Source organism: Ranitomeya imitator, chromosome 1 (genome assembly GCF_032444005.1).
Source record: "Ranitomeya imitator isolate aRanImi1 chromosome 1, aRanImi1.pri, whole genome shotgun sequence".
Classification (NCBI taxonomy): Eukaryota; Metazoa; Chordata; class Amphibia; order Anura; family Dendrobatidae; genus Ranitomeya; species Ranitomeya imitator.
This window is the reverse complement of record NC_091282.1, coordinates 989,225,750-989,249,101: the sequence shown is the minus strand read 5'-3', so window position 1 is coordinate 989,249,101 and position 23,352 is coordinate 989,225,750. Positions and strand designations below refer to the sequence as shown.

Below are 23,352 nucleotides of genomic sequence, written 5' to 3'. Positions count from 1 at the left end.
TAATGAGGTCCTGGTTATGGGGGACTTTAACTACCCGGATATTAACTGGGAAACAGAAACCTGTGAAACCCATAAAGGCAACAGGTTTCTGCTAATAACCAAGAAAAATTATCTTTCACAATTGGTGCAGAATCCAACCAGAGGAGCAGCACTTTTAGACCTAATACTATCTAATAGACCTGACAGAATAACAAATCTGCAGGTGGTCGGGCATCTAGGAAATAGCGACCACAATATTGTACAGTTTCACCTGTCTTTCACTAGGGGGACTTGTCAGGGAGTCACAAAAACACTGAACTTTAGGAAGGCAAAGTTTGACCAGCTTAGAGATGCCCTTAATCTGGTAGACTGGGACAATATCCTCAGAAATAAGAATACAGATAATAAATGGAAAATGTTTAAGAACATCCTAAATAGGCACTGTAAGCGGTTTATACCTTGTGGGAATAAAAGGACTAGAAATAGGAAAAACCCAATGTGGTGAAACAAAGAAGTAAGACAGGCAATTAACAGTAAAAAGAAAGCATTTGCACTACTAAAGCAGGATGGCACCATTGAAGCTCTAAAAAACTATAGGGAGAAAAATACTTTATCTAAAAAACTAATTAAAGCTGCCAAAAAGGAAACAGAGAAGCACATTGTTAAGGAGAGTAAAACTAATCCCAAACTGTTCTTCAACTATATCAATAGTAAAAGAATAAAAACTGAAAATGTAGGCCCCTTAAAAAATAGTGAGGAAAGAATGGTTGTAGATGACGAGGAAAAAGCTAACATATTAAACACCTTCTTCTCCACGGTATTCACGGTGGAAAATGAAATGCTAGGTGAAATCCCAAGAAACAATGAAAACCCTATATTAAGGGTCACCAATCTAACCCAAGAAGAGGTGCGAAACCGGCTAAATAAGATTAAAATAGATAAATCTCCGGGTCCGGATGGCATACACCCACGAGTACTAAGAGAACTAAGTAATGTAATAGATAAACCATTATTTCTTATTTTTAGGGACTCTATAGCGACAGGGTCTGTTCCGCAGGATTGGCGCATAGCAAATGTGGTGCCAATATTCAAAAAGGGCTCTAAAAGTGAACCTGGAAATTATAGGCCAGTAAGTCTAACCTCTATTGTTGGTAAAATATTTGAAGGGTTCCTGAGGGATGTTATTCTGGATTATCTCAATGAGAATAACTGTTTAACTCCATATCAGCATGGGTTTATGAGAAATCGCTCCTGTCAAACCAATCTAATCAGTTTTTATGAAGAGGTAAGCTATAGGCTGGACCACGGTGAGTCATTGGACGTGGTATATCTCGATTTTTCCAAAGCGTTTGATACCGTGCCGCACAAGAGGTTGGTACACAAAATGAGAATGCTTGGTCTGGGGGAAAATGTGTGTAAATGGGTTAGTAACTGGCTTAGTGATAGAAAGCAGAGGGTGGTTATAAATGGTATAGTCTCTAACTGGGTCGCTGTGACCAGTGGGGTACCGCAGGGGTCGGTATTGGGACCTGTTCTCTTCAACATATTCATTAATGATCTGGTAGAAGGTTTACACAGTAAAATATCGATATTTGCAGATGATACAAAACTATGTAAAGCAGTTAATACAAGAGAAGATAGTATTCTGCTACAGATGGATCTGGATAAGTTGGAAACTTGGGCTGAAAGGTGGCAGATGAGGTTTAACAATGATAAATGTAAGGTTATACACATGGGAAGAAGGAATCAATGTCACCATTACACACTGAATGGGAAACCACTGGGTAAATCTGACAGGGAGAAGGACTTGGGGATCCTAGTTAATGATAAACTTACCTGGAGCAGCCAGTGCCAGGCAGCAGCTGCCAAGGCAAACAGGATCATGGGGTGCATTAAAAGAGGTCTGGATACACATGATGAGAGCATTATACTGCCTCTGTACAAATCCCTAGTTAGACCGCACATGGAGTACTGTGTCCAGTTTTGGGCACCGGTGCTCAGGAAGGATATAATGGAACTAGAGAGAGTACAAAGGAGGGCAACAAAATTAATAAAGGGGATGGGAGAACTACAATACCCAGATAGATTAGCGAAATTAGGATTATTTAGTCTAGAAAAAAGACGACTGAGGGGCGATCTAATAACCATGTATAAGTATATAAGGGGACAATACAAATATCTCTCTGAGGATCTGTTTATACCAAGGAAGGTGACGGGCACAAGGGGGCATTCTTTGCGTCTGGAGGAGAGAAGGTTTTTCCACCAACATAGAAGAGGATTCTTTACTGTTAGGGCAGTGAGAATCTGGAATTGCTTGCCTGAGGAGGTGGTGATGGCGAACTCAGTCGGGGGGTTCAAGAGAGGCCTGGATGTCTTCCTGGAGCAGAACAATATTGTATCATACAATTAGGTTCTGTAGAAGGACGTAGATCTGGGGATTTATTATGATGGAATATAGGCTGAACTGGATGGACAAATGTCTTTTTTCGGCCTTACTAACTATGTTACTATGTTACTATGTTACAGTTGGAAGTGACCACCAGGGTCATCGTGTCCAACTCCCTGCTCAATGCAGGATACACTAAACCATCTCAGACAGATGTCTGTCCAGCCTATGTATGAAGACTTCCATTGAAGGAGAACTCACCATCTGTTGTGGCAGCCTGTTCCACTCATTGATCACCCTCACTATCAAAAAGTGTTTTTCTAATATCTAATCTGTATCTTCTCCCTTTCAGTTTCATTCCTTTGTGTCTTGTGTTTCCATGTGCAAGTGATAATAATGATGCTCCCTCTACACTTTGACAACCCTTCAGATATTTGTAGACAACTATTGAGTCTCCTCTTAGCCTTCTTTTTTGCAAGCTAAACATTTCCAGATCCTTTAACTGTTCCTCATAGGACATTCTTTGCCGTCCACTCACCATCCTGCTAACTCTTCTCTTCTAACAGTAGTTTATACTCTTTTTAGTTGTGTAACCCAATGTGCATTAAGATTGCAGCTAGGAATGAGCAAAAAGATTTGCGGTACCCTGTCCTGACCTCCTGTTCTGACTTCTCTGCCCGCATCTTCTGGACACCTCTGCTGCTTCCTAGTAGGACTCACGCAATGAAATGACGTGTGTCGTGCCATATTGTCATGGCTACTTTCTAGGCCATGCAACATCCATGACAATGTTGAACGACACACTTCATTATGTCGCGTTAGTCCGAGGAAGCGGCAAAGGTGTCCAGGACCAAGGAAGATGGCCACAGAAGTGAAGTCTGGCTGCAACAAAGGCCAGCCGGAAGGTCAGAACAAGGCCCTGCCTATCTTTTGCTTATCTCTAACTGCAGCAGATCATATGTAAGCATATAAATTCCATAAACAGAAGTTTCTTTGATTCACACATGGAAGATTTTGTTGCAGAAATTGAAAATCAGTTCCAAACATCTGGTTGAGGTTGTTTTGGCGGTAAGTGCATGGATTTCTTCAAGCTCTATTTAGATACATAAAACAGTCGTATAAATGTCTGCAACAAAATCTGCCTTGCGCCAATCTACCAAAATAAATCTATTCAGCAAACAGATGTGACATGCACCAAAATGGGATGCTACATTATTTGAGAAATGCAGCCAAAATAATACAACAGTAAAGAGCGGCCATGCTATGCAAATAAAAAAAAAGCGCAATGTGATCATTTCTTAGCGTATTGGTTCGGCATTTGCTACATTGGTATGGGTTTAGAGGAAGTCAACAACCAACCCTGCTGCCATTACACCTCCCATAGGGTCACCCAGCTTTGCTAGACTCCAGATCACCAATCAGCCTAGTTATGCAGCTTATTCTAGAAAACAAAGGATGCATTGCACCAAATCATGGTCCATTTGCTGCGCTAATCAGAAATTAATGTTCCTACTCAGCCAAATATATATTACCATAGGTGATAGCAGTTTGCTTAATTAGAACTATGGGGTGTCTGCACCTTGAGAAAGAGCAGCGAAACGCACGTCGGTAGCCGCGAGACACGGGTCCGGCACCATACTACTATATGGGGAAGCATTCTTGACAAGCACCTGCTATATACTATAATGTCGCCCCCATAAAGGGGATGGGAGAACTACAATACCCAGATAGTTTAGCGAAATTAGGATTATTTAGTCTAGAAAAAAGACGACTGAGGGGCGATCTAATAACCATGTATAAGTATATAAGGGGACAATACAAATATCTCGCTGAGGATCTGTTTATACCAAGGAAGGTGACGGGCACAAGGGGGCATTCTTTGCGTCTGGAGGAGAGAAGGTTTTTCCACCAACATAGAAGAGGATTCTTTACTGTTAGGGCAGTGAGAATCTGGAATTGCTTGCCTGAGGAGGTGGTGATGGCGAACTCAGTCGAGGGGTTCAAGAGAGGCCTGGATGTCTTCCTGGAGCAGAACAATATTGTATCATACAATTATTAGGTTCTGTAGAAGGACGTAGATCTGGGGATTTATTATGATGGAGTATAGGCTGAACTGGATGGACAAATGTCTTTTTTCGGCCTTACTAACTATGTTACTATGTTACTATGCAATGAATCTGTATTTGGTTAATGCACTTTATGGTGGGTTATATTGCGGATGCTTCCCATAGTAATTATGAGCACTGGGCACTTTATGTTTTTATGACATTTTGCCGGTATACCTGTGACTGACCTGATCCCTCTGTATGTAGATGTTTGTCATTCTAGTTTGGTACATTAATAACTGACTATTTAATAAACTGATATACATTTTTACAAATTTTGGACTGAGTACTCCTTTTCTTTTTGGGTATTGCGGTTATAGTACCATGGTCTGAAATTGGCCAAAGGAAAAAAGCTTATAAAAAAAGTCATTATATAATCCATTATCTAATGTAAGATTGCTCATAGCAACATATTACTGCCAGATTGCAGAATTCAGATCAGCAAAACTGTGTGAAAGTATTTCTGTGTCCAAAACAGACAAAGAAAAAAAAAACCATAAAAATAAGTTTACTCTTGAAATTGAGCCATTTCTAGTGCAATATGTGTGTCTGTAACAACGAATGGTAATAATCCGAGACCCCTGCTTGGTCAAGTTCTCTAGGGGGGCAGTTATTAATAACACCAGCTACATCTGTCTAGTATTCAGAAAAGTGTATGCAGTTCTATAGGAATCTATTTTTTGTCTGAAATGTAAGGCAAGAAGCCATGCAAGCATCAACTTTACCCTCAAACTGAAGATCTTAAAATGCTTCACTAGTTAAACATTTGTTTTTCATTTGAGGTAAGACTTGTGCTTACCAGAAAAAGCCATAACTCGCATGTAGAAAGGCTCTATAAGCAAAAGAACGTTTCTCAGGCTACTGCAACCAAAAAGACTTCAGCATTGGCTGGAAACCCGAGCTCCTCACTCAGAAGAGTTCACTCCGCAAGCACTGAGAGCAAGCAATGAAACACTGAGCATGTCAGCGACAGAACTTGAGCACTTTGGAAATGTTTTCATTAAGTAGAGAGAACCTAATCTTGTGTTTAGTTTATGGCCACACAACTTCCCAGAGGTTTAGTCAGTGCTTATAGCAGTAGCATGCAATCTCTCCTCTGCCAGACAGAAACTGACCCCACAAGGCCTCATTCAGACATCCGCCATTCTTCACGTACGCAACACAACAGTCCGGGTTTCATCAGCGTTTGGACCGTGGATCAGTTTTTTCCATCAGTGATATTTACATTTGGATATACAAATAGATTACAAAGCTTTTCTCCTATAGATTAACCACGGACAGGACACGGACTATACACTGATGCCATTTGTGAGCTGTTAGCGAGTATCACAGTCCCATAGGGTTCCCTGCAAACCATGGATAGAATGCATATGTCACTCACGAATGTCTGAATGAGGCCCTAGGTGCAACCCTACTTATTAATGAAATGATGTCCTTTAGCACATGTAGAACAAATTTCCATCTGCCTAAATCGGGACACATAAAATTGGGCTGTTATGCCATGGAGCATGTCTGCAAGATATAGGAGGTCCAGGAGTAGCTGTCACTGCTTGCCCAATGTCCCCATTAGAAGACACAACACATAAGAAGACAATTGTGCTCTCTCTCTATATATATATATCAATAGAAATATAAACATTTTAGGCTGTAGGTTGAACTTGATAGACTTAAGTCTACCTTCAACCCTAAACTATGAAGAAATAAAAGAATGAGGGACACTTTCAATGATTTGGTACGTGATCCCAGGAACTTCTGGGCTTAACAAGTACAGAAAGAAAAATCACCAGGAATGATAATATGTCTTTATCTTGTCCTCGTCTGATAACTCTTCCATGCAGTCATTTCTTGGTTATACCTGTTTCTGCAAAGAGCTGAGTGCGTAAGAACCAGCTCCCACACCCAACTTCCTTGTGCTCCGGAAAGGCCAATCTGCCTTGTTACTGTGTGATACATTTCTCACTAGTATGGCGTAAATGGGCATATCTGACAGTCAGGATTCCTGGTACCAACCAATACAGAAACCATAATGGTGGAACTCTTAGATACCAAACTTTACTACAAACACACAACAGCCCGGAAATCATGTGGACAATTTCAATTCATTCTTAGGATGGTTACATGCTACATATCAGGTTATACACTATAATATTCATCTGTAATAAAGACAAGGTGAACTAAACTATTATATACAAAAGGAACAGCACAAGGTTCAGCAGAAGTCGTCATTCCCCTGAGCTGTCCAGCATCCATCAATCTTTCCTTAATCTAAAAGTTACATCATAAATCCAAGCTCCTATCGCACTCTTGGGCACGTCTGGGGTAAGCACTAACAGTCCATAAACCCAATGCTTCCTGAGCAGTATAGACAAGGGTTTCTAAAACACGCAAGAAGCATAAAGTTGCACAATACTCATGTACAATACAGAAAGGTGAAACAGAAAATCTTACCTCGGCTTTTTGAGTCTTGGGAAAACTGCTTACTTTCTCAATAGCAAAGATGTCCAGCAGGTATAGCTTTGCTCCACGCTCCCTGTCCAAAACGGCTGCAGTCTGGATGACACCTGTATTGCGCCCAATGGTGAATACACGTCCAACAGTCTTTCCTTCACATTTTACCGAAACAATGAAGTATTCCACTAAAGTCTCTGAGCCCCGAGCACTGGATGCATCAAGAGATATAACATTTGTACCAACAGGCTCCCCTTCTTTTAAAATTGTTATATATTTTGGCTGGGAAAAGACTGGTCCATCGGTCCCTTGAAGAATAATGGTCAACTCGGTTGTAGTTCTCTTTCTCTCAAGGCCTAAGTCAGTGGCAGCCACAATAAGGTTGTAAATGAGATGTGATGGCACCATTGCAGAGGCCACCCTCAAGTCCCCACTGTAACGATCCACAATGAAAGTTTCAGTGTCTCCATTAACAATTTCATATTCTATCTCCCCATTAGGGCCCTCGTCTGGGTCAAAAGCTGTTACTGTTGTCAAGACAGAGCCAATAACCAGAGTAGGATCGGCAGCAAAGGCATTCTGTGACACAAATGTAGGAACATTGTCATTAAGATCATTTACTAATATGGTTACATTTTTCAGGGCATACTTTCGGGATTCTACAGGTACGGCCTGGTCGCTGGCTCTAACAGTGAGTTCAAAAAGATTGGAGAACTCTCGGTCAATTTCTGCATTAGTGAAAATGATTCCCCGCAACTCATCAATTACAAAGTGACTGCCCCTTGGTTTTTGATGGATGATAGCATAGTTCAGTTGTCCATTAATGTCTGCATCGGGATCTGAGGCAGTCACAGTAAAAATGGATGTACCAATAGGGACGTTCTCTGTCACCGACTTGAAAATGTCTCCATCTGGGAAGCTGGGTGAGTTGTCATTGAAATCTCTGACTTGTATGACAACTGACATGGTGGATGAGCGGGGAGGCCTACCATTATCTTTCGCTGTAATGTTCAATTTGTATAATGACTGGGTTTCAAAATCCAGCTTCTTAGCCAGGAAGATGCTTCCAGTGTTGGGGCTAATACTAAAAGTCCCATGGTTATTAGTCCCTGTAATACTATAGTGAATGTCAGCATTGTCCCCAGTGTCTGAATCTGTAGCTGCAACTGAAGACACCAGTTCCCCAACTCTCATATTTTCTAAAACATCTACAAATAGAGCCGACCTGGGAAATGAAGGAGTGTTATCATTTTCATCAAGTACATCAATACTTAAAGTGCATGTGGAGGTTAGTGGAATCTTCCCAGAATCCACACCTTGTATCGTAAGAGAATAGGCAGCTGAGGCTTCATGGTCTAACTTTCCTATCAGTGACACCTGTCCTGTGCTACTGTCAACTGAAAAGTGATTTTCCTCATTGCCTTTAATAATAGAATAGTTTATCAATCCATTATTTCCCTCATCGACATCAGAAGAAGAGACACGTAACACGGGGGTCATGTTTGCTGCAGATTCGGATATACTAGCTTGATAGAGATCTTTAGAGAACTTAGGAGCATTATCATTGATATCTTTTATGTAAACCTGGACTGTAGCTTGGTCCTTCAGTGGTTTTGGTAAACCTAAATCAGTTGAGACCACTTTAAGAGTAAATGTGGCTGCTCCCCTTTGTCTCATAAGAGTCTCACGGTCAAACTGATAGGTGCTGGTTATGTCCCCAGTAATTGTGTTCAGTTGAAAGTCAGGTTGTATAGTTTCGAAAGCATACATGATGTCCCCATTAGAACCAAAGTCTCTGTCTACAGCATAGACTTTACCTACAAACGACCCACCTGTCTGTTCTTCCTCAAAGTAGAAGACATAGTTTGTGCTGTTAAATAATGGCCTATTATCATTGACATCCTCAAGGATGATGGTGACATTCACTGTAGCTCTCAGCGGCTCTACGGCTCTGTCGGAAGCAGTAATAAGCAAAAGGTATATATCTTTAACTTCTCTGTCAAGCTCACTCTTTACATACAACTGTCCATCAGGAAATATACCAAATGCATCCCCCACATTCCCAGCTGCAATATGATATGTAATCTCTCCATTTGTCCCAGAATCTTTATCAGAGGCATGTACTTTAAAAAATCTTGAATTAACTGGTTCAGACTCTAACAAAGTAACTTCATATGAAATCTGGTCAAACACTGGAGGGTTATCATTGACATCGTGTACGGAGACCGTTAATATGAAGCTAGCGGTGAGCAAAGGAACACCCATGTCTGAGGCCAAAATCTCTACTTGGTATGACCCAGCAGTGACATCTAAGACTCCAGTGATGCTCACAGCTCCACCAACTTCATCCACTTGGAACAAGCCTAGCGGGTTCTGTTTTAAGCTGTAAGCAATCTTGCCATTCACACCTTCATCTGGATCAACGGCCTTAGCATGAAAGATAATATGACCGGCTTTCCAATTTTCTACCACATTTACACTTTCCACTGCATGCAGAAAATGGGGAGCATTGTCATTCAGGTCTTTCACTGTTATATTAACTATTGCTTCACCAGTTACTGCCCCACCAGTAGCCACAACCTTAAGATGATAAGAGCCCTGTTCTTCTCTATCAACCACCCCAGCTGTCATGATGAGGCCACTGTTTTTATCAATAGTAAATATGCCTTTTTGGTCCCCCGTAGTTATAAGGTAAGTGATATTAGTATTAAGATCCATAGTGGTTGCTGTGACAGTCCCAATATTATATCCTGAAGGCACATTTTCAAACATAACAAAAGTATACGTGTCTTGTGAAAAGGCTGGTGGGTTGTCCTGGGTGTCTAACACAGTGATAGTAACAATGGCATGGTTATGGGATTGTAGGCCTCCTCGGTCAGTGGCAACAATTTTTAGCTGGTAAGCCATTTTTTCTTCCCTGTCTAATGCAGCTTTTGTAGTAATGGCTCCCGTATCAGCATTTATCTGGAATTTGGAAGTGTCCCCTGCTTTGATGGAATATTTAACTGTACCATTTGCACCCATGTCCGGATCAGCTGCTGTCACAAAAACAACAAAACTTGCGGGTGGTTCATTCTCTTGAATGTTGGCAAAGTATTGCACAGGATAAAAAACAGGACTATTGTCATTTATATCCAATAGAGTGACAGTGATTTTAGCGGAGGAAGAAAGGGCTGGAGTTCCAAGATCGGTAGCCAGCACAGCCAAAGTGCAATTTTCTTGATGCTCTCTGTCCAGTTCTGCTCGTGTACTGAGTAGTCCAGACAAAGGGTCCAAACGAAAAAATGCTTGACATGGGCTTGGGTTATCAGAGTCAAGGTAGAAACGGATAGTGCCATTGCTCCCTAGATCACCATCCGTGGCCTTTAGCGTGATCAGCTCAGTACCTATAAGGGAATTCTCTGGTATGGAGACCCACTGATGGTTATCCCCTTGAAGGCTAGTAAACGTGGGCCTTTGATCATTTACATCCAAGAGATTGACAAGTAGGGTAGCATAACTTGTTTTCGGTTGAGGGCCTTGATCTCGTGCACTGATATTAAGAAGCAACTGTGAAGCTGTTTCACGGTCTAAAGCAGATATACTGGTCACCAGTCCACTGTTCTCACTAATAGAGAACCATCCAAGCTTATTTCCAGATACAATTGAATATCGTAAGTTGGCATTAAGACCAGTATCCCCATCTGTAGCTGATACTCCACAGATGTAAGATCCAGGTGGTAAGTCCTCATTGATTTCAACTTTACTTTGTGGCTCTTGGAAAACTGGAGGATGATCGTTGATATCATTCACATAGATGACAAGGCTAGCCACTGATGATCTTGGCCTGGGATGACCCTGATCTGACACACTAACAGTCAAATTGTAGGAAGGGATACGCTCTCTATCCAGTGCACTAGCCACTTTGATAAGGCTTAGGTTGGGCACCTTTAGGGTCTGTACCTCAAAGTGGCGCTGCTCATTTCCTCCTAATATAGCCACTGTGACGTTTCCATTTGCAGCAGGTGAGTCTGAGTCTGTGACGGTAAGTAGAGCCACCACTGTGCCAACCTGGGCATTCTCATCCACTGATGCATAACGAGAGTTGGCAGGAAAATAGCGGAACTTTACAACAGGATCATTATCATTAACATCAATCAAGGAGACAATAGCTTCTGCACGACCAGTTAGTGGTGGGGTGCCAAGGTCTCTGGCCTCAATGCTTAGTGTATATTGCTGTTGACTTTCATAGTCCAATGGCTCCCTAATGGTAACCAGTCCACTTTCTGGGTCAATTTGAAAAGGGGTTCCCTCTGCCAGTTGGTATATGATTGCAGCATTGTCCCCTTCATCCCTGTCAGTGGCCTCTACTTTAAGAACACTTGAACCCACAGGGGCATCTTCCTCAACTCTAGCTCGGTACTGTGAGCTGCTAAACATGGGTGGGTTGTCATTGATGTCATGAACTGTCACATTCACTTGTAAGTGGCCTACTTTTTTGGGTGTACCTTTATCTTCCACTTCTACCACGAGATAATAACACGAAACAGTCTCTCTGTCTAATGGACCTTGTGACATTAAATGGAGAAATGCACCATCACCACTCGGGTTAACTGTAATTCCCAATTTGAAGCGCCCATCCTGATTGCCAGACACAATCCGGTAAGAGCGGTGATCCACACCATTGGTACCTGCATCAGAATCCGTCGCAGTGTCCAGTATAACCTGCCTTCCTCCTTGGGTGTCCTCTTTAAAAGACACCATAATGGATGGATCGGGAAACACAGGTGAATTGTCATTGATATCCAGCACAGTAATCCGAACTTCGGTTGGATACGTCGGTTGGCTAGACAGGACCACCAAATTGATAACATCGCTGGCAAGACTCTCCCTGTCTATGGTGGAGGTGCTGTATATGGTGCCAGACGAGGAGTTAATGCTAAACAGTGCATGGGATTCACTAAGTCTGTAGGTAAAGCCTGGTTTAGTGCTGATGGTGCCGACATAAGTCCCTGGTGGCTGCTCCTCCAAAACTTGAAAGATCTGCCGAGGTTGGGAGCTGCTGAATGCTCCAGGCACAGATATTAACAAAAAAGCCAGTAAGAAACGCATGGGTGCCAGATCTTGGGGGTCCACAGTCCTGGCACACAGGGGGCTCATGATGCACATGCAAGTCCATGCAGAATATCACAAAGGAGCGAAAAGCATCCACTTACTGTGAGAGCAATGCACAGGGTGCTAGCACTTTCTCCTGGACAGCTCTGGATGTGCACAGGCATGAGATGATGGGTTCAGTAGTCCATCCAGGAGCTCAGGACAGTCACACATCCCACAGGGAACATCCTAAAGACTCAGTAAGAGCTTCTTGTATCCAAATGTAGAGTCAGGCAGTGAGGAGCAGCTTGGTCCATCCACATCAGCAGAGGACAGATGCCCACACTCTGCCCCACAACCTCTAGAGGGTCCCCTGGGCAGAGGCTGCTGGTACTGTCCGCACAGAAGCCCCTGCAGCCCTCTGCAGCCTGGAGAAGATGCCAGCTCTCCTGGGCATCCTCAGTACATGTGGGGGGCTTATTGCATGGCACAGGACGGGGGGCTCCGTGCAGCACAACTGTCTCCTGGAACAAAAAAACTTTCTTCTCTCATTGATCCTCGTTCCCCTCAGCCCAGGCTCCAGACTGCCCTCCCCTCACTCCGCCCAGCCACACGCTTGTCACTTCCAGACCCTCCTCCGGAGCCCACCATTGGGCAGCATGAGAAGAGTTGCTGCTACCCCCTTCTCTCTTCTCACTGCACCCCCCAATGAAATTTCAGAAGTCACCTTGTAAATAAACCGAGATTCTGTAACGAAGCATCCCACTCAGTCTCCTACCCGTGCGCCTCCGCTATGCAATGCCATTGTGTGCAAAAGTGGAGGAACAGTGGCATCTACTGACCAGAGTGTGGAACTGCACCGCAGTGATACGACAAACAATCCGAATACCGAGGACATCTAGCGGCAATTATAGAGAACTGCGATATGAAAGTGCCCTATACCACACAAAGGTCTGACCCGGCTCAACTTCCAATGAGATTATTTTGAAACTACAATAAATCAGTAACCTAACACTCAATTTATTTCTTCAGTCCGAAGAAACCTAACGTGGAAACTATCATTAAGGTGTCATTCAGACGTTAGTGATTTTTCAGAAGAGCAAAAAAAAAACAAACGGTCCATTAAAAATGTGTTAATTACAGAGCTTCTCCTACCCATTAACCCCTTTGTTATTATAGATATATGAAAGCTTTTTTTTTTTGCTTACTTTTGAATGACACCATTGATTTTACAACATAGTGCACTGGAAAGTTCATTTCCACATTTTTTTTTACATTAATTTACCATGTTCGCTATATTGTAAAACTGACCTGGCAATATGATTCCCCAAGTATGCAGATACCAAAGATGTATTAGTTTTTTCTTTTAAGTGGTGAAAAAAAATTCTCACATTTGTATGACATTTTTTTGCATTTGTCACCATATTCTGAGACTCCTTGCGTCTCCATTTTTCGGGATCTGGGGTTGGGGGATGCCTTATTTGTTGTGTCTTGATCTGATGTTTTTATTGATACCATAATAATAATAATAATTTTATTTCTATAGCGCCAACATATTCCGCAGCGCTTTATATTTTAGAGGGGACTTGTACAGACAATAGACATTACAGCATAATAATAAGCACATAGATCAAAACAGATACCAGGAGGAATGAGGGCCCTGCTCGCAAGCTTACAAACTATGAGGAAAAGGGGAGACACGAGAGGTGGATGGTAACAATTGCTTTCGTTATTCGAACCAGCCATAGTGTAAGGCTCGGGTGTTCATGTAAAGCTGCATGAACCAGTTAATTGCCTAAGTATGTAGCAGTACAGACACAGAGGGCTAATACTGCATAAAGTGTATGAGAACATGATGCGAGGAACCTGATTATGGTAAAAAGTTTGAATGGGCCACACAGGGATAGTTAGGTAAATGCATTGAAACAGTAGGGTAGTCTGAACAAATGCTTTTTTAGGGCACGCTTAAAACTGTGGGGATTGGGGATTAATCGTATTAACCTGGGTAGTGCATTCCAAAGATTTGGAGCAGCACGTGAAAAATCTTGGAGACGGGAATTGGAGGTTCTGATTATTGAGGATGTTAACCTGAGGTCATTAGCAGAACGGAGGGCACGGATAGGGTGGTAGATTGAGCCCAGGGAGGAGATGTAGGGTGGTGCTGAAACATGGAGTGCTTTGTGGATGAGGGTAATAAGTTTATATTGAATTCTGGATAGAATAGGTAACCAGTGTAATGACTGGCATAAGGTAGAGTCATTGGTGTAATGATTGGTGAGGAATATGATCCTGGCTGCAGCATTCAAGACAGATTGGAGAGGGGAGAGTTTGGTAAGAGGGAGACCGATTAGTAGATTCAGTTTCAGATAGAGGTAGGACATGATGCTAGAGACAGCGGTAAGGGTACCGTCACACTATACGATTTACCAACGATCACGACCAGCGATACGACCTGGCCGTGATCGTTGGTAAGTCGTAGTGTGGTCGCTGGAGAGCTGTCACACAGACAACTCTCCAGCGACCAACGATGCCGAGGAACCCGGGTAACCAGGGTAAACATCGGGTTACTGTGTCTGACACGCAGCAGCGGTCAGGGATCCTGCTGAGAATCGTACATCGTAGCAGATCGTTTGGAAAATTCTTTCGTCGCTGGATCTCCCGCTGTCATCGCTAGATCGGTGAGTGTGACATCGATCTAGCGATGCGTTCGCTTGTAACCAGGGTAAACATCGGGTTACTAAGCGTAGAACCGCGCTTAGTAACCCGATGTTTACCCTGGCTACCAGCGTAAAAAAAAAAAAACAGTACATACTTACATTCCGGTGTCTGTCCCTTGCCGTCTGCTTCCCACACTCACTGACTGCCGGCCGTAAAGTGAAAGCACAGCACAGCGGTGCCGGTGACGGCCGGCAGTCAGTGAGTGCGGGAAGCAGACGGCAAGGGACAGACACCGGAATGTAAGTATGTACTGTTTTTTTTTTTTTACATTTACGCTGGTAACCAGGGTAAACATCGGGTTACTAAGTGCGGTCCTGCGCTTAGTAACCCAATGTTTACCCTGGTTACAAGCGAACGCATCGCTAGATCGGTGTCACACTCACTGATCTAGCGATGACAGCGGGAGATCCAGCGACGAAAGAATTTTCCAAACGATCTGCTACGACGTACGATTCTCAGCAGGATCCCTGATCGCTGCTGCGTGTCAGACACAGCGATATCGTAACGATATCGCTGGAATGTCACGAATCGTACCGTCGTAGCGACAAAAGTGCCACTGTGTGACGGTACCCTAAGACAATCACTAGTATTTTCTAAAAAGGCAGGCGAGATATCAGGATTAGAGGTGCACGAGGGGCGATCCAAAAGTAATGATAATCAATACTAAACACAATGAATATAGTCAAAAAATAAATTTATTTTTCTACATAGTCTCCTAACAAGTCTATACATTTAGTCCATCTCTTTTCTAAACTTAGAATTCCCTTCGAAAAAAATTCTTGATCTTGACCCTCAAAAAAATCCCCAACTGCTGTTATCACGTCGCTATTGTCGTCAAATTTCTTGCCCCGGAGGTGTTCCTTGAGCCGAGGAAAGAGAAAGAAGTCACTGGGGGCTAGATCTGGTGAATAGGGGGGGTGTTCCACCAGTTCAAAGCCCGCTTCTTGAATGGTACCCATGGCAACAGCAGCTTTGTGAGCCGGCGCGTTATCTTGGTGAAACAACACTCCAGCCCGCAGTTTGCCGCGCCTTTTCTCCTTGATAGCCTCCCGCAATCTTCTTATTTGTTCTGCGTAGTAGGAGCCCGTAATAGTGGCTCCCTTCTCCAAATAGTCCACCATAATAATTCCTTCAGCGTCCCAAAAAACGGACGCCATAACCTTCCCTGCTGAGCTTGACACTTTGAATTTCTTCGGCGTCGGTTCGTCGGCTCATTTCCATGTCATCGATTGTTGTTTAGTTTCGGGATCAAAGTGGTGGATCCAGGTCTCGTCCATGGTCAAAAAACGTGACAAAAAATTTTCCTTGTCTGCTTGGAACTTTTCGAGATTTGCTATTGAAATGTCAACTCGTTTCTTCTTTTGTTCGTCGGTTAACATTTTTGGCACCCAACGCGCGGAGACCTTTCTCATATGCAATTCTTTTGCAAGGATTCTTTGAATACTGCCATATGAGATCCCTGTGACCTCAGCTACATGCCTGATAGTCACTCTTCGATCTGCCAATACAACTTCTTCAACTTTTTTCACATTTTCTTCATTGAGGGACGTGGATGGGCGTCCTTCACGATGTTCATTTTCCGTCGATGTTCTTCCCAGCTTAAATTCCTTGGCCCAGCGTGCAACTGTGGAATATGGAGGAGAAGAGTCCCCCAATGTTTCCACCAAGTCGCTGTGTATGTCTTTGGTAGTCATTTTTTTCAAGCAGAGGTATTTGATGACCGCTCTGAGCTCGTTTTTTTCCATTTTGATGTTCACTCCTCGGCAGTTCATATTCAAATGAATGTAGCTCCCGGGAATCGTGGTCTATTTAAGTAATTTTTTTTCCCTGGACTAGTGGGTACCTAAGAGAGAAGAAAACATTTTATTTTAATTTCTGTGTGCAATAGAAATAACCGATTATCATTACTTTTGGATCGCCCCTCGTATAATTGGGTGTCATCAGCATAGAGATGGTACTGGAAACCAAATCTACTGATTGTTTGACCAATAGGGGCAGTATACAAAGAGAAGAGAAGGGAGCCTAGAACCATTCCTTGAGGAACCCCAACAGTAAAGGGAAGATGAGAGAAGGAGGTGCCAGTAAAAGATACAGTTAAGGAGCAGTCAGAGAGATAGAAGGAGAACCAGGAGAGAACAGTGTCCTTGAGACTTATGGAGCAGAGCACAGTGAGGAGGAGCCAATGATCTACAGTGTCGAATGCTGCAGAGAGATCCAAGAGAATTAGCAGGGAGCAGTGACCATTAGATTTAGCTGTTAGTAGATCATTAGAGACACCTCAGAGTACTGAAGGAGATAGCAGAAGAAATTTTTGAACCACTCTCCATAATCTTTGAAAATTTTTGGAGAACAGGAGAAGTCCCAGAAGATTGGAGAAGAGTAAATGTTGTTCCTATCTACAAAAAGGGGAAGAAGGTGGACCCAGGGAACTATATACTGGTGAGTCTGACTTCTATACCAGGAAAGATAATTATTAAACAACAGGTATGTAAGTACCTGGATAAGAATGAAGTGTATTAGGCCGGCGTCACACACAGCGTAAAAAATACGGTCCATATATTACGGCCGTAATACGCTGAAAAGTCCCCAAAATAGTGGTCCGTAGCTCCTCTGTAGGCAGGGTGTGTCCCCGTTTTTTGCGCATGGCATCCTCCGTATGTAATCCGTATGGCAGCCGTAATGCGTGTTTTTATCGCAGGCTTGCAAAACCGACATACAGCTATACAAGGGATCCATGGGTTAAAAAAAAACAACATATATACTGTCTCTATATATATATATATATATATATGTCAGGGAGACACATATATGTATATATATTATTACTTCATACAGCGCGAGATAGCAGAAAGCTGGTAATTCAATTGCCGGCTTTTGCTTTCTCCTTCCTAAACCCGACATGATATGAGACCTGGTTTACATACAGTAAACCATCTCATATCACCATTTTTTTTGCATATTCCACACTACTAATGTTAGTGTGTATATGCAAAATTTGGCCGTTCTAGCTAGTAAAATAAGGGGTTAAATGGCGGAAAATATTGGCGTGGGCTCCCGCACAATTTTCTCCGCCAGAGTAGTAAAGCCAGTGACTGAGGGCAGATATTAATAGCCTGGAGAGGTTCCATGGTTATTGGCCCCCCTGGCTAAAAACACCTGCCCCCAGCCACCCCAGAAAAGGCACATCTGGAAGATGCGCCTATTCTGGCACTTGGCCACTCTCTTCCCATTCCCGTGTAGCGGTGGGATATGGGGTAATGAAGGGTTAATGCCACCTTGCTATTGTAAGGTGACATTAAGCCAAATTAATAATGGAGAGGCGTCAATTCTGACACCTATCCATTATTACTCCAATACTAGTAAAGGGTTAAAAAAAAACACATTATTAAAAATTAATTTATTGAAAAAATCACAAAGGCTGTTGTATTAATTTATTCTACTCTCAATCCACTCACTGAAGACCCTCGATCTGTAAATAAAAAAAAAATAATAAACCAACAATATACTTACCTTCCGAGGATCTGGCACGTCCAACAATGTAGATCCATCTGAAGGGGTTAAAATATTTTGCTGACACGAGCTCCGCTAATGCAGGATGCTCATTTCTGCAAAACCCCGGCGAATGAAGCTAAATATAGGTCAATGACCTATATTTAGCTTCATTTGCGGTGAGGCGCCCTCTGCTGGCTGTTCCTAGATCGTGGGAACTTTCCTAGAAATCTCCCTTGCTCGAGTTCATATGAGGACAACCAGCAGAGGGCGCCCTCTTATGATCTCGAGCATCCTGCATAAGCGGAGCTCGTGTCTGCAAAATATTTTAACCCCTTCAGATGGATCTACATCGTTGGACGTGCCAGATCCTCGGAAGGTAAGTATATTGTTGGTTTATTATTTTTTTTTTATTTACAGATCGAGGGTCTTCAGTGAGTGGATTGAGAGTAGAATAAATTAATACAACAGCCTTTGTGATTTTTTCAATAAATTAATTTTTAATAATGTGTGTGTGTTTTTTTTTAACCCTTTACTAGTATTGGATTAATAATGGATAGGTGTCAGAATTGACGCCTCTCCATTATTAATTTGGCTTAATGTCACCTTACAATAGCAAGGTGGCATTAACCCTTCATTACCCCATATCCCACCGCTACACGGGAATGGGAAGAGAGTGGCCAAGTGCCAGAATAGGCGCATCTTCCTGGGGGCAGGTGTTTTTAGCCAGGGGGGCGGGCCAATAACCATGGACCCTCTCCAGGCTATTAATATCTGCCCTCAGTCACTGGCTTTAATACTCTGGCGGAGAAAATTGTGCGGGAGCCCACGCCAATTTTTTCCGCCATTTAACCCCTTATTTTACTAGCTAGAACGGCCAAATTTTGCATATACACACTACTAACATTAGTAGTGTGGAATATGCAAAAAAATGGTGATATGAGATGGTTTACTGTATGTAAACCAGGTCTCATATCATGTCGGGTTTAGGAAGGAGAAAGCAAAAGCCGGTAATTGAATTACCGGCTTTTCTCTCTAACAGCGCTGCGTATTCCTCGCAAGTCACACTGCTGGTCCGTGTGTAATCTGTATTTTTGGGGCTTCCATAGACTTTAATTGACGTTTTATTTGCGCAATGCAGTGACAAACGCAGCATGCTGCGATTTTCTACGGCCGTAGAAAGCCGTATAATACGGATCAGTTTAATACGGCAGATAGGAGCAGGGGCATAGAGAATAATTGTGCCGTATTTTTTGCGAGTTTTACGGACGTAGTTTCTGCGCTCTTACGTCCGTAAAACTCGCAAGTGTGACGCCGGCCTAATAATCAGAGTCAGCATGGGTTTGTAACTAATAAATCATGTCAAACAAACTTAATTTCCTTCTATGACAGAATCACTGACTGAGTGGATCAGGGAAATGTTGTAGATATAGTGTATATTGACTTTTGCAAAGCATTTGACAAAGTATCTCGCACCAATCTTATTGAAAAAATGACTAAGTATGGAATGGACAAGGCAACTGGCTTAGTGATCGGACCCAAAGAGTGGTCGTAAATGGCTGCACATCCAGTTGGAAGAATGTCTCAAGTGGAGTGCCACAGGGCCATGTATTGCTCAACATCTTTATCAATGATTTAGATGAAGGAATTGAGGGTAAACTGATTAAATTTGCTGATGTCACAAACCTAGGAGGGATAGCTAATACTAGAGAAGAGAAAGAGAGGATTCAAAATGATATAAATAAACTGGAGCAGTGGGCATCAACTAACAGAATGTTTTTTAACAGGGAAAAATGCAAAGTACTACATCTGGGCAATAAAAATGAAAAAAGCATATACAGAATGGGTGGAATAGGGCTAAGCAACAGCACATGGGAAAAAGACTTGGGTATACTAATAGATCATAAGCCGAACATCAATCACAGTGTGATGCAGCAGCAAATAAGGCAAATGCAATTCTGGGATGTATTAACAGAAGCATACAGTCTAGATCACGTGAAGTCATTATTGCCCTCTACTCCTCTTTGGTCAGACCTCATCTGGAATACTGTGTCCAGTTCTGGGCACCACATTTTAAAAAAGGCATCAACAAACTGGAGCAAGTTCAGAGAAGAGCGACCAGAATGGTGACCGGTCGGCAAATCATGTCCTAGTAGGAACAGGATTTGGGAAGATTTAGCTTGCAAAAAAGAAGACTGAGAAAAGTTGGACTCCAAAATTTGTTGTGCAATTTGTCCTGAGTACGCTGATGCCCCATATGTGGGGGAACACCACCATTTGGGCGCATGGCAGAGCTTGGAAGGGAAGGAGCGCTGTTTTGGAATGCAGACTTTGATGGAATGGTCTCCGGGCGTCACGTTGCGATTGCAAAGCTCCTGCTGTACCTAAACAGTAGAAACCCCCCTCAAGTGACCCCATTTTGGAAACCAGACCCCCCAGGGAACTTATCTAGATGTGTTGTGAGAACTTTGAACCAACAAGTGTTTCACTAAAATTTATAACGCAGAGCCGTGAAAATAAAAAATCTTTTTTTTCCACAAAAATGATATTTAGCCCCCAAATTTTTATTTTCACAAGGGTAACAGGAAAAATTGGACTGCAAAAGTTGTTTTCCAAGTAGTCCTGAGTACGCTAATACCCCATATGTGAGGGTAAACCAATGTTTGGGTGCATGGCAGAGCTCGGAAGGGAAGGAGCACCGTTTTACTTTTTCAACGCAGAAATGGTTGGAATTGAGATCGAACACCATGTCACGTTTGGAGAGCCCCTGATGTGCCTAAACAGTGGAAACCCCCCAATTCTGACTCTAACCTCCAACCCCAACACACCCCTAACCCTAATCCCAATCCTAACCATAACTCTAACCACACCCCTAACCTGAACACACCACTAATCCCAACACACCCCAACCCCAACACACCCCTAACCCTAATCCCAACCCTAACCATAACCCTAATCCCAACCCTAACACATCCTTAACCCCAACATACCCCTAACCCTAATCCAAACCCTAACCATAACCTTAACCACACCCCTAACCCTGACACACCCCTAACCCTAATCCCAACCCTAAGCCCAACCGTAAATGTAATCCAAACCCTAACCACAACTCTAGCCCCAAAATGCTATGCAAAGTGTCAGATCAGCGATCTGACAGGCAGTGCAGGAGGCTTGCCGGCGCCTGCTCTCAGCAGGCACTCGCAAGCCACCTTACTGCAGGACCTGGAAGGACCCCCGCGGCCATTTTGGATCCAGGGTGTCCATGGAGACCACCGGAACAACGCAATTGCATCACGTTGTTCCGGTTGGGAGAGCGCAGGGAGCCCCCTCCCTGTGCGATTGTTCTCTATGCCGCTGTCACTACTGCGGCATCAGAGGGGTTAAATGCCCACGATTGGCGCTAGCCCCGATCATGGGCATTGCTGAGGGGTGTCAGCTGTCACATACTGCTGACACCCACACGCGATCGCCGCGGCACTCACCGTGAGGCCGCGTGATCGTGCTCCGTACTAGTACTGCGGTTTGTGGGAAGGCAGTTCCCGAAGCAGTACTAGTACGCGCATGTCAGGAAGGGGTTAATGTTCACAGAATTTTTAGTTTGCTGTTACAGAAAATCACAGCACAGAAGGAAAAAGGTGAATAACTTAATTTCTCCATCTTCTCTATTGTCTCTGTGAGGAGCTGAGTACAGTCTGAGGTTTCACACCCATAGACTTGTATGAATGCGCATGATCCGAATATCGGCGTTCCTTCCAGCATGCTACAATTGTTCTCTCATGTCGAATCCACGTAAGGAAATAATCGCAGATCTGCACTTCCCCAAAAGTATAACGTTGGGCATAAAGTTCTATCAGATAAAACATAGCATAGCACTCGGCCATGTTATTCGCCAGTGTGAGTGAACCCTAAAAATAATTGTAATACATTTTTGCACTGCCATTTTCAATTCAATGCAGTCATTTTCATTTTTGATACAATTTTTTAGTTTTCTGACTGACAGATCTATATCAGGGCCTTTTGTTTGGCCATGAAGTTTTTATTTTGGGACACATAACACTTTTGACTCGATTTCTATTCCAATTTTTGTGATACAGAAAGATTATGTAACTAGCAATTCAGGAATTTTTATTTCCTTTTTATGCTGTTGGCTAGAGATGAGCGAGCCCATGGATGTTAGGGTTCTCTGGGTCCGATGACCATACAGTAAAAAGTTCAGTTCGGGTCTAAACTTGACCTTGAACTAGACCAAGGACCTGAACCCAATAGAAGTCAATGGGGACCTGAACTTCAGTGCTTTAAAATGGCTGTAAAAAAGTCAAAGTGAGGGTTAGTGGGCTGCAAAAGGAAGCAAAATGGGGGTAAGAGCAGGACAATTGCCCTGCAAAAAAATTGTGAATACATAAAATAAACATTTTAACAGTACCCTCACAGAGACTGGGGATAGCTACTTTTCACCCACAGACCATGGGGCAGAGTACCCCCTAGGAAGTAGCTTACAGGTTTCATTCACAGACCATGGGGCAGAGTACCCCCTAAGAAGCAGCTTACAGATTTGACCCACAGACAGGGCCGGCATTAGGGCAAGTGCGTGTCGTGGGGGTGTATAAGTGTGTCATGTGTATGTATAAGTGCGTGTCATGTGTGTGTATAAGTGCGTGTCATGTGTGTGTATAAGTGTGTGTCGTGTGTGTGTGTATAAGTGTGTGCCGTGTGTGTGTATAAGTGCGTGTCATGTGTATGTATAAGTGCGTGTCATGTGTGTGTGTATAAGTGCGTGTCATGTGTGTATAAGTGCGTGTCATGTGTATGTATAAGTGCGTGTTGTGTGTGTATAAGTGCGTGTCGTGTGTGTATAAGTGCGTGTCATGTGTGTGTGTGTATAAGTGCGTGTCGTGTGTGTGTATATAAGTGCGTGTTGTGTGTGTATAAGTGCGTGTCGTGTGTGTATAAGTGCGTGTCATGTGTGTGTGTATATAAGTGCATGTTGTGTGTGTGTATAAGTGCGTGTCATGTGTGTGTGTGTGCATGAGTGCATGCCATGTGTGTGTGTATAAGTGCGTGTCATGTGTGTGTATATGTAAGTGCATGTCGTGTGTGTATAAGTGCATGTCGTGTGTGTGTATAAGTGTGTGTCGTGTGTGTGTGTATAAGTGC

At 43.1% G+C, this 23,352-nt stretch overlaps 1 protein-coding gene across 1 annotated transcript in view; it reads right to left on the bottom strand.

Moving 5' to 3' along the window:
• The window catches only part of FAT4 (FAT atypical cadherin 4), a 365,514-nt gene extending 353,018 nt beyond the window's left edge, over nucleotides 1-12,496 (bottom strand). The window contains exon 1 of the mRNA XM_069743926.1: nucleotides 6,919-12,496. Within this exon, the coding sequence (XP_069600027.1) occupies nucleotides 6,919-12,066 (5,148 nt within the window). The 5' untranslated portion in view covers nucleotides 12,067-12,496. The remainder of the gene's footprint in view (nucleotides 1-6,918) is intronic.
• Nucleotides 12,497-23,352: the final 10,856 nt, after the last annotated feature.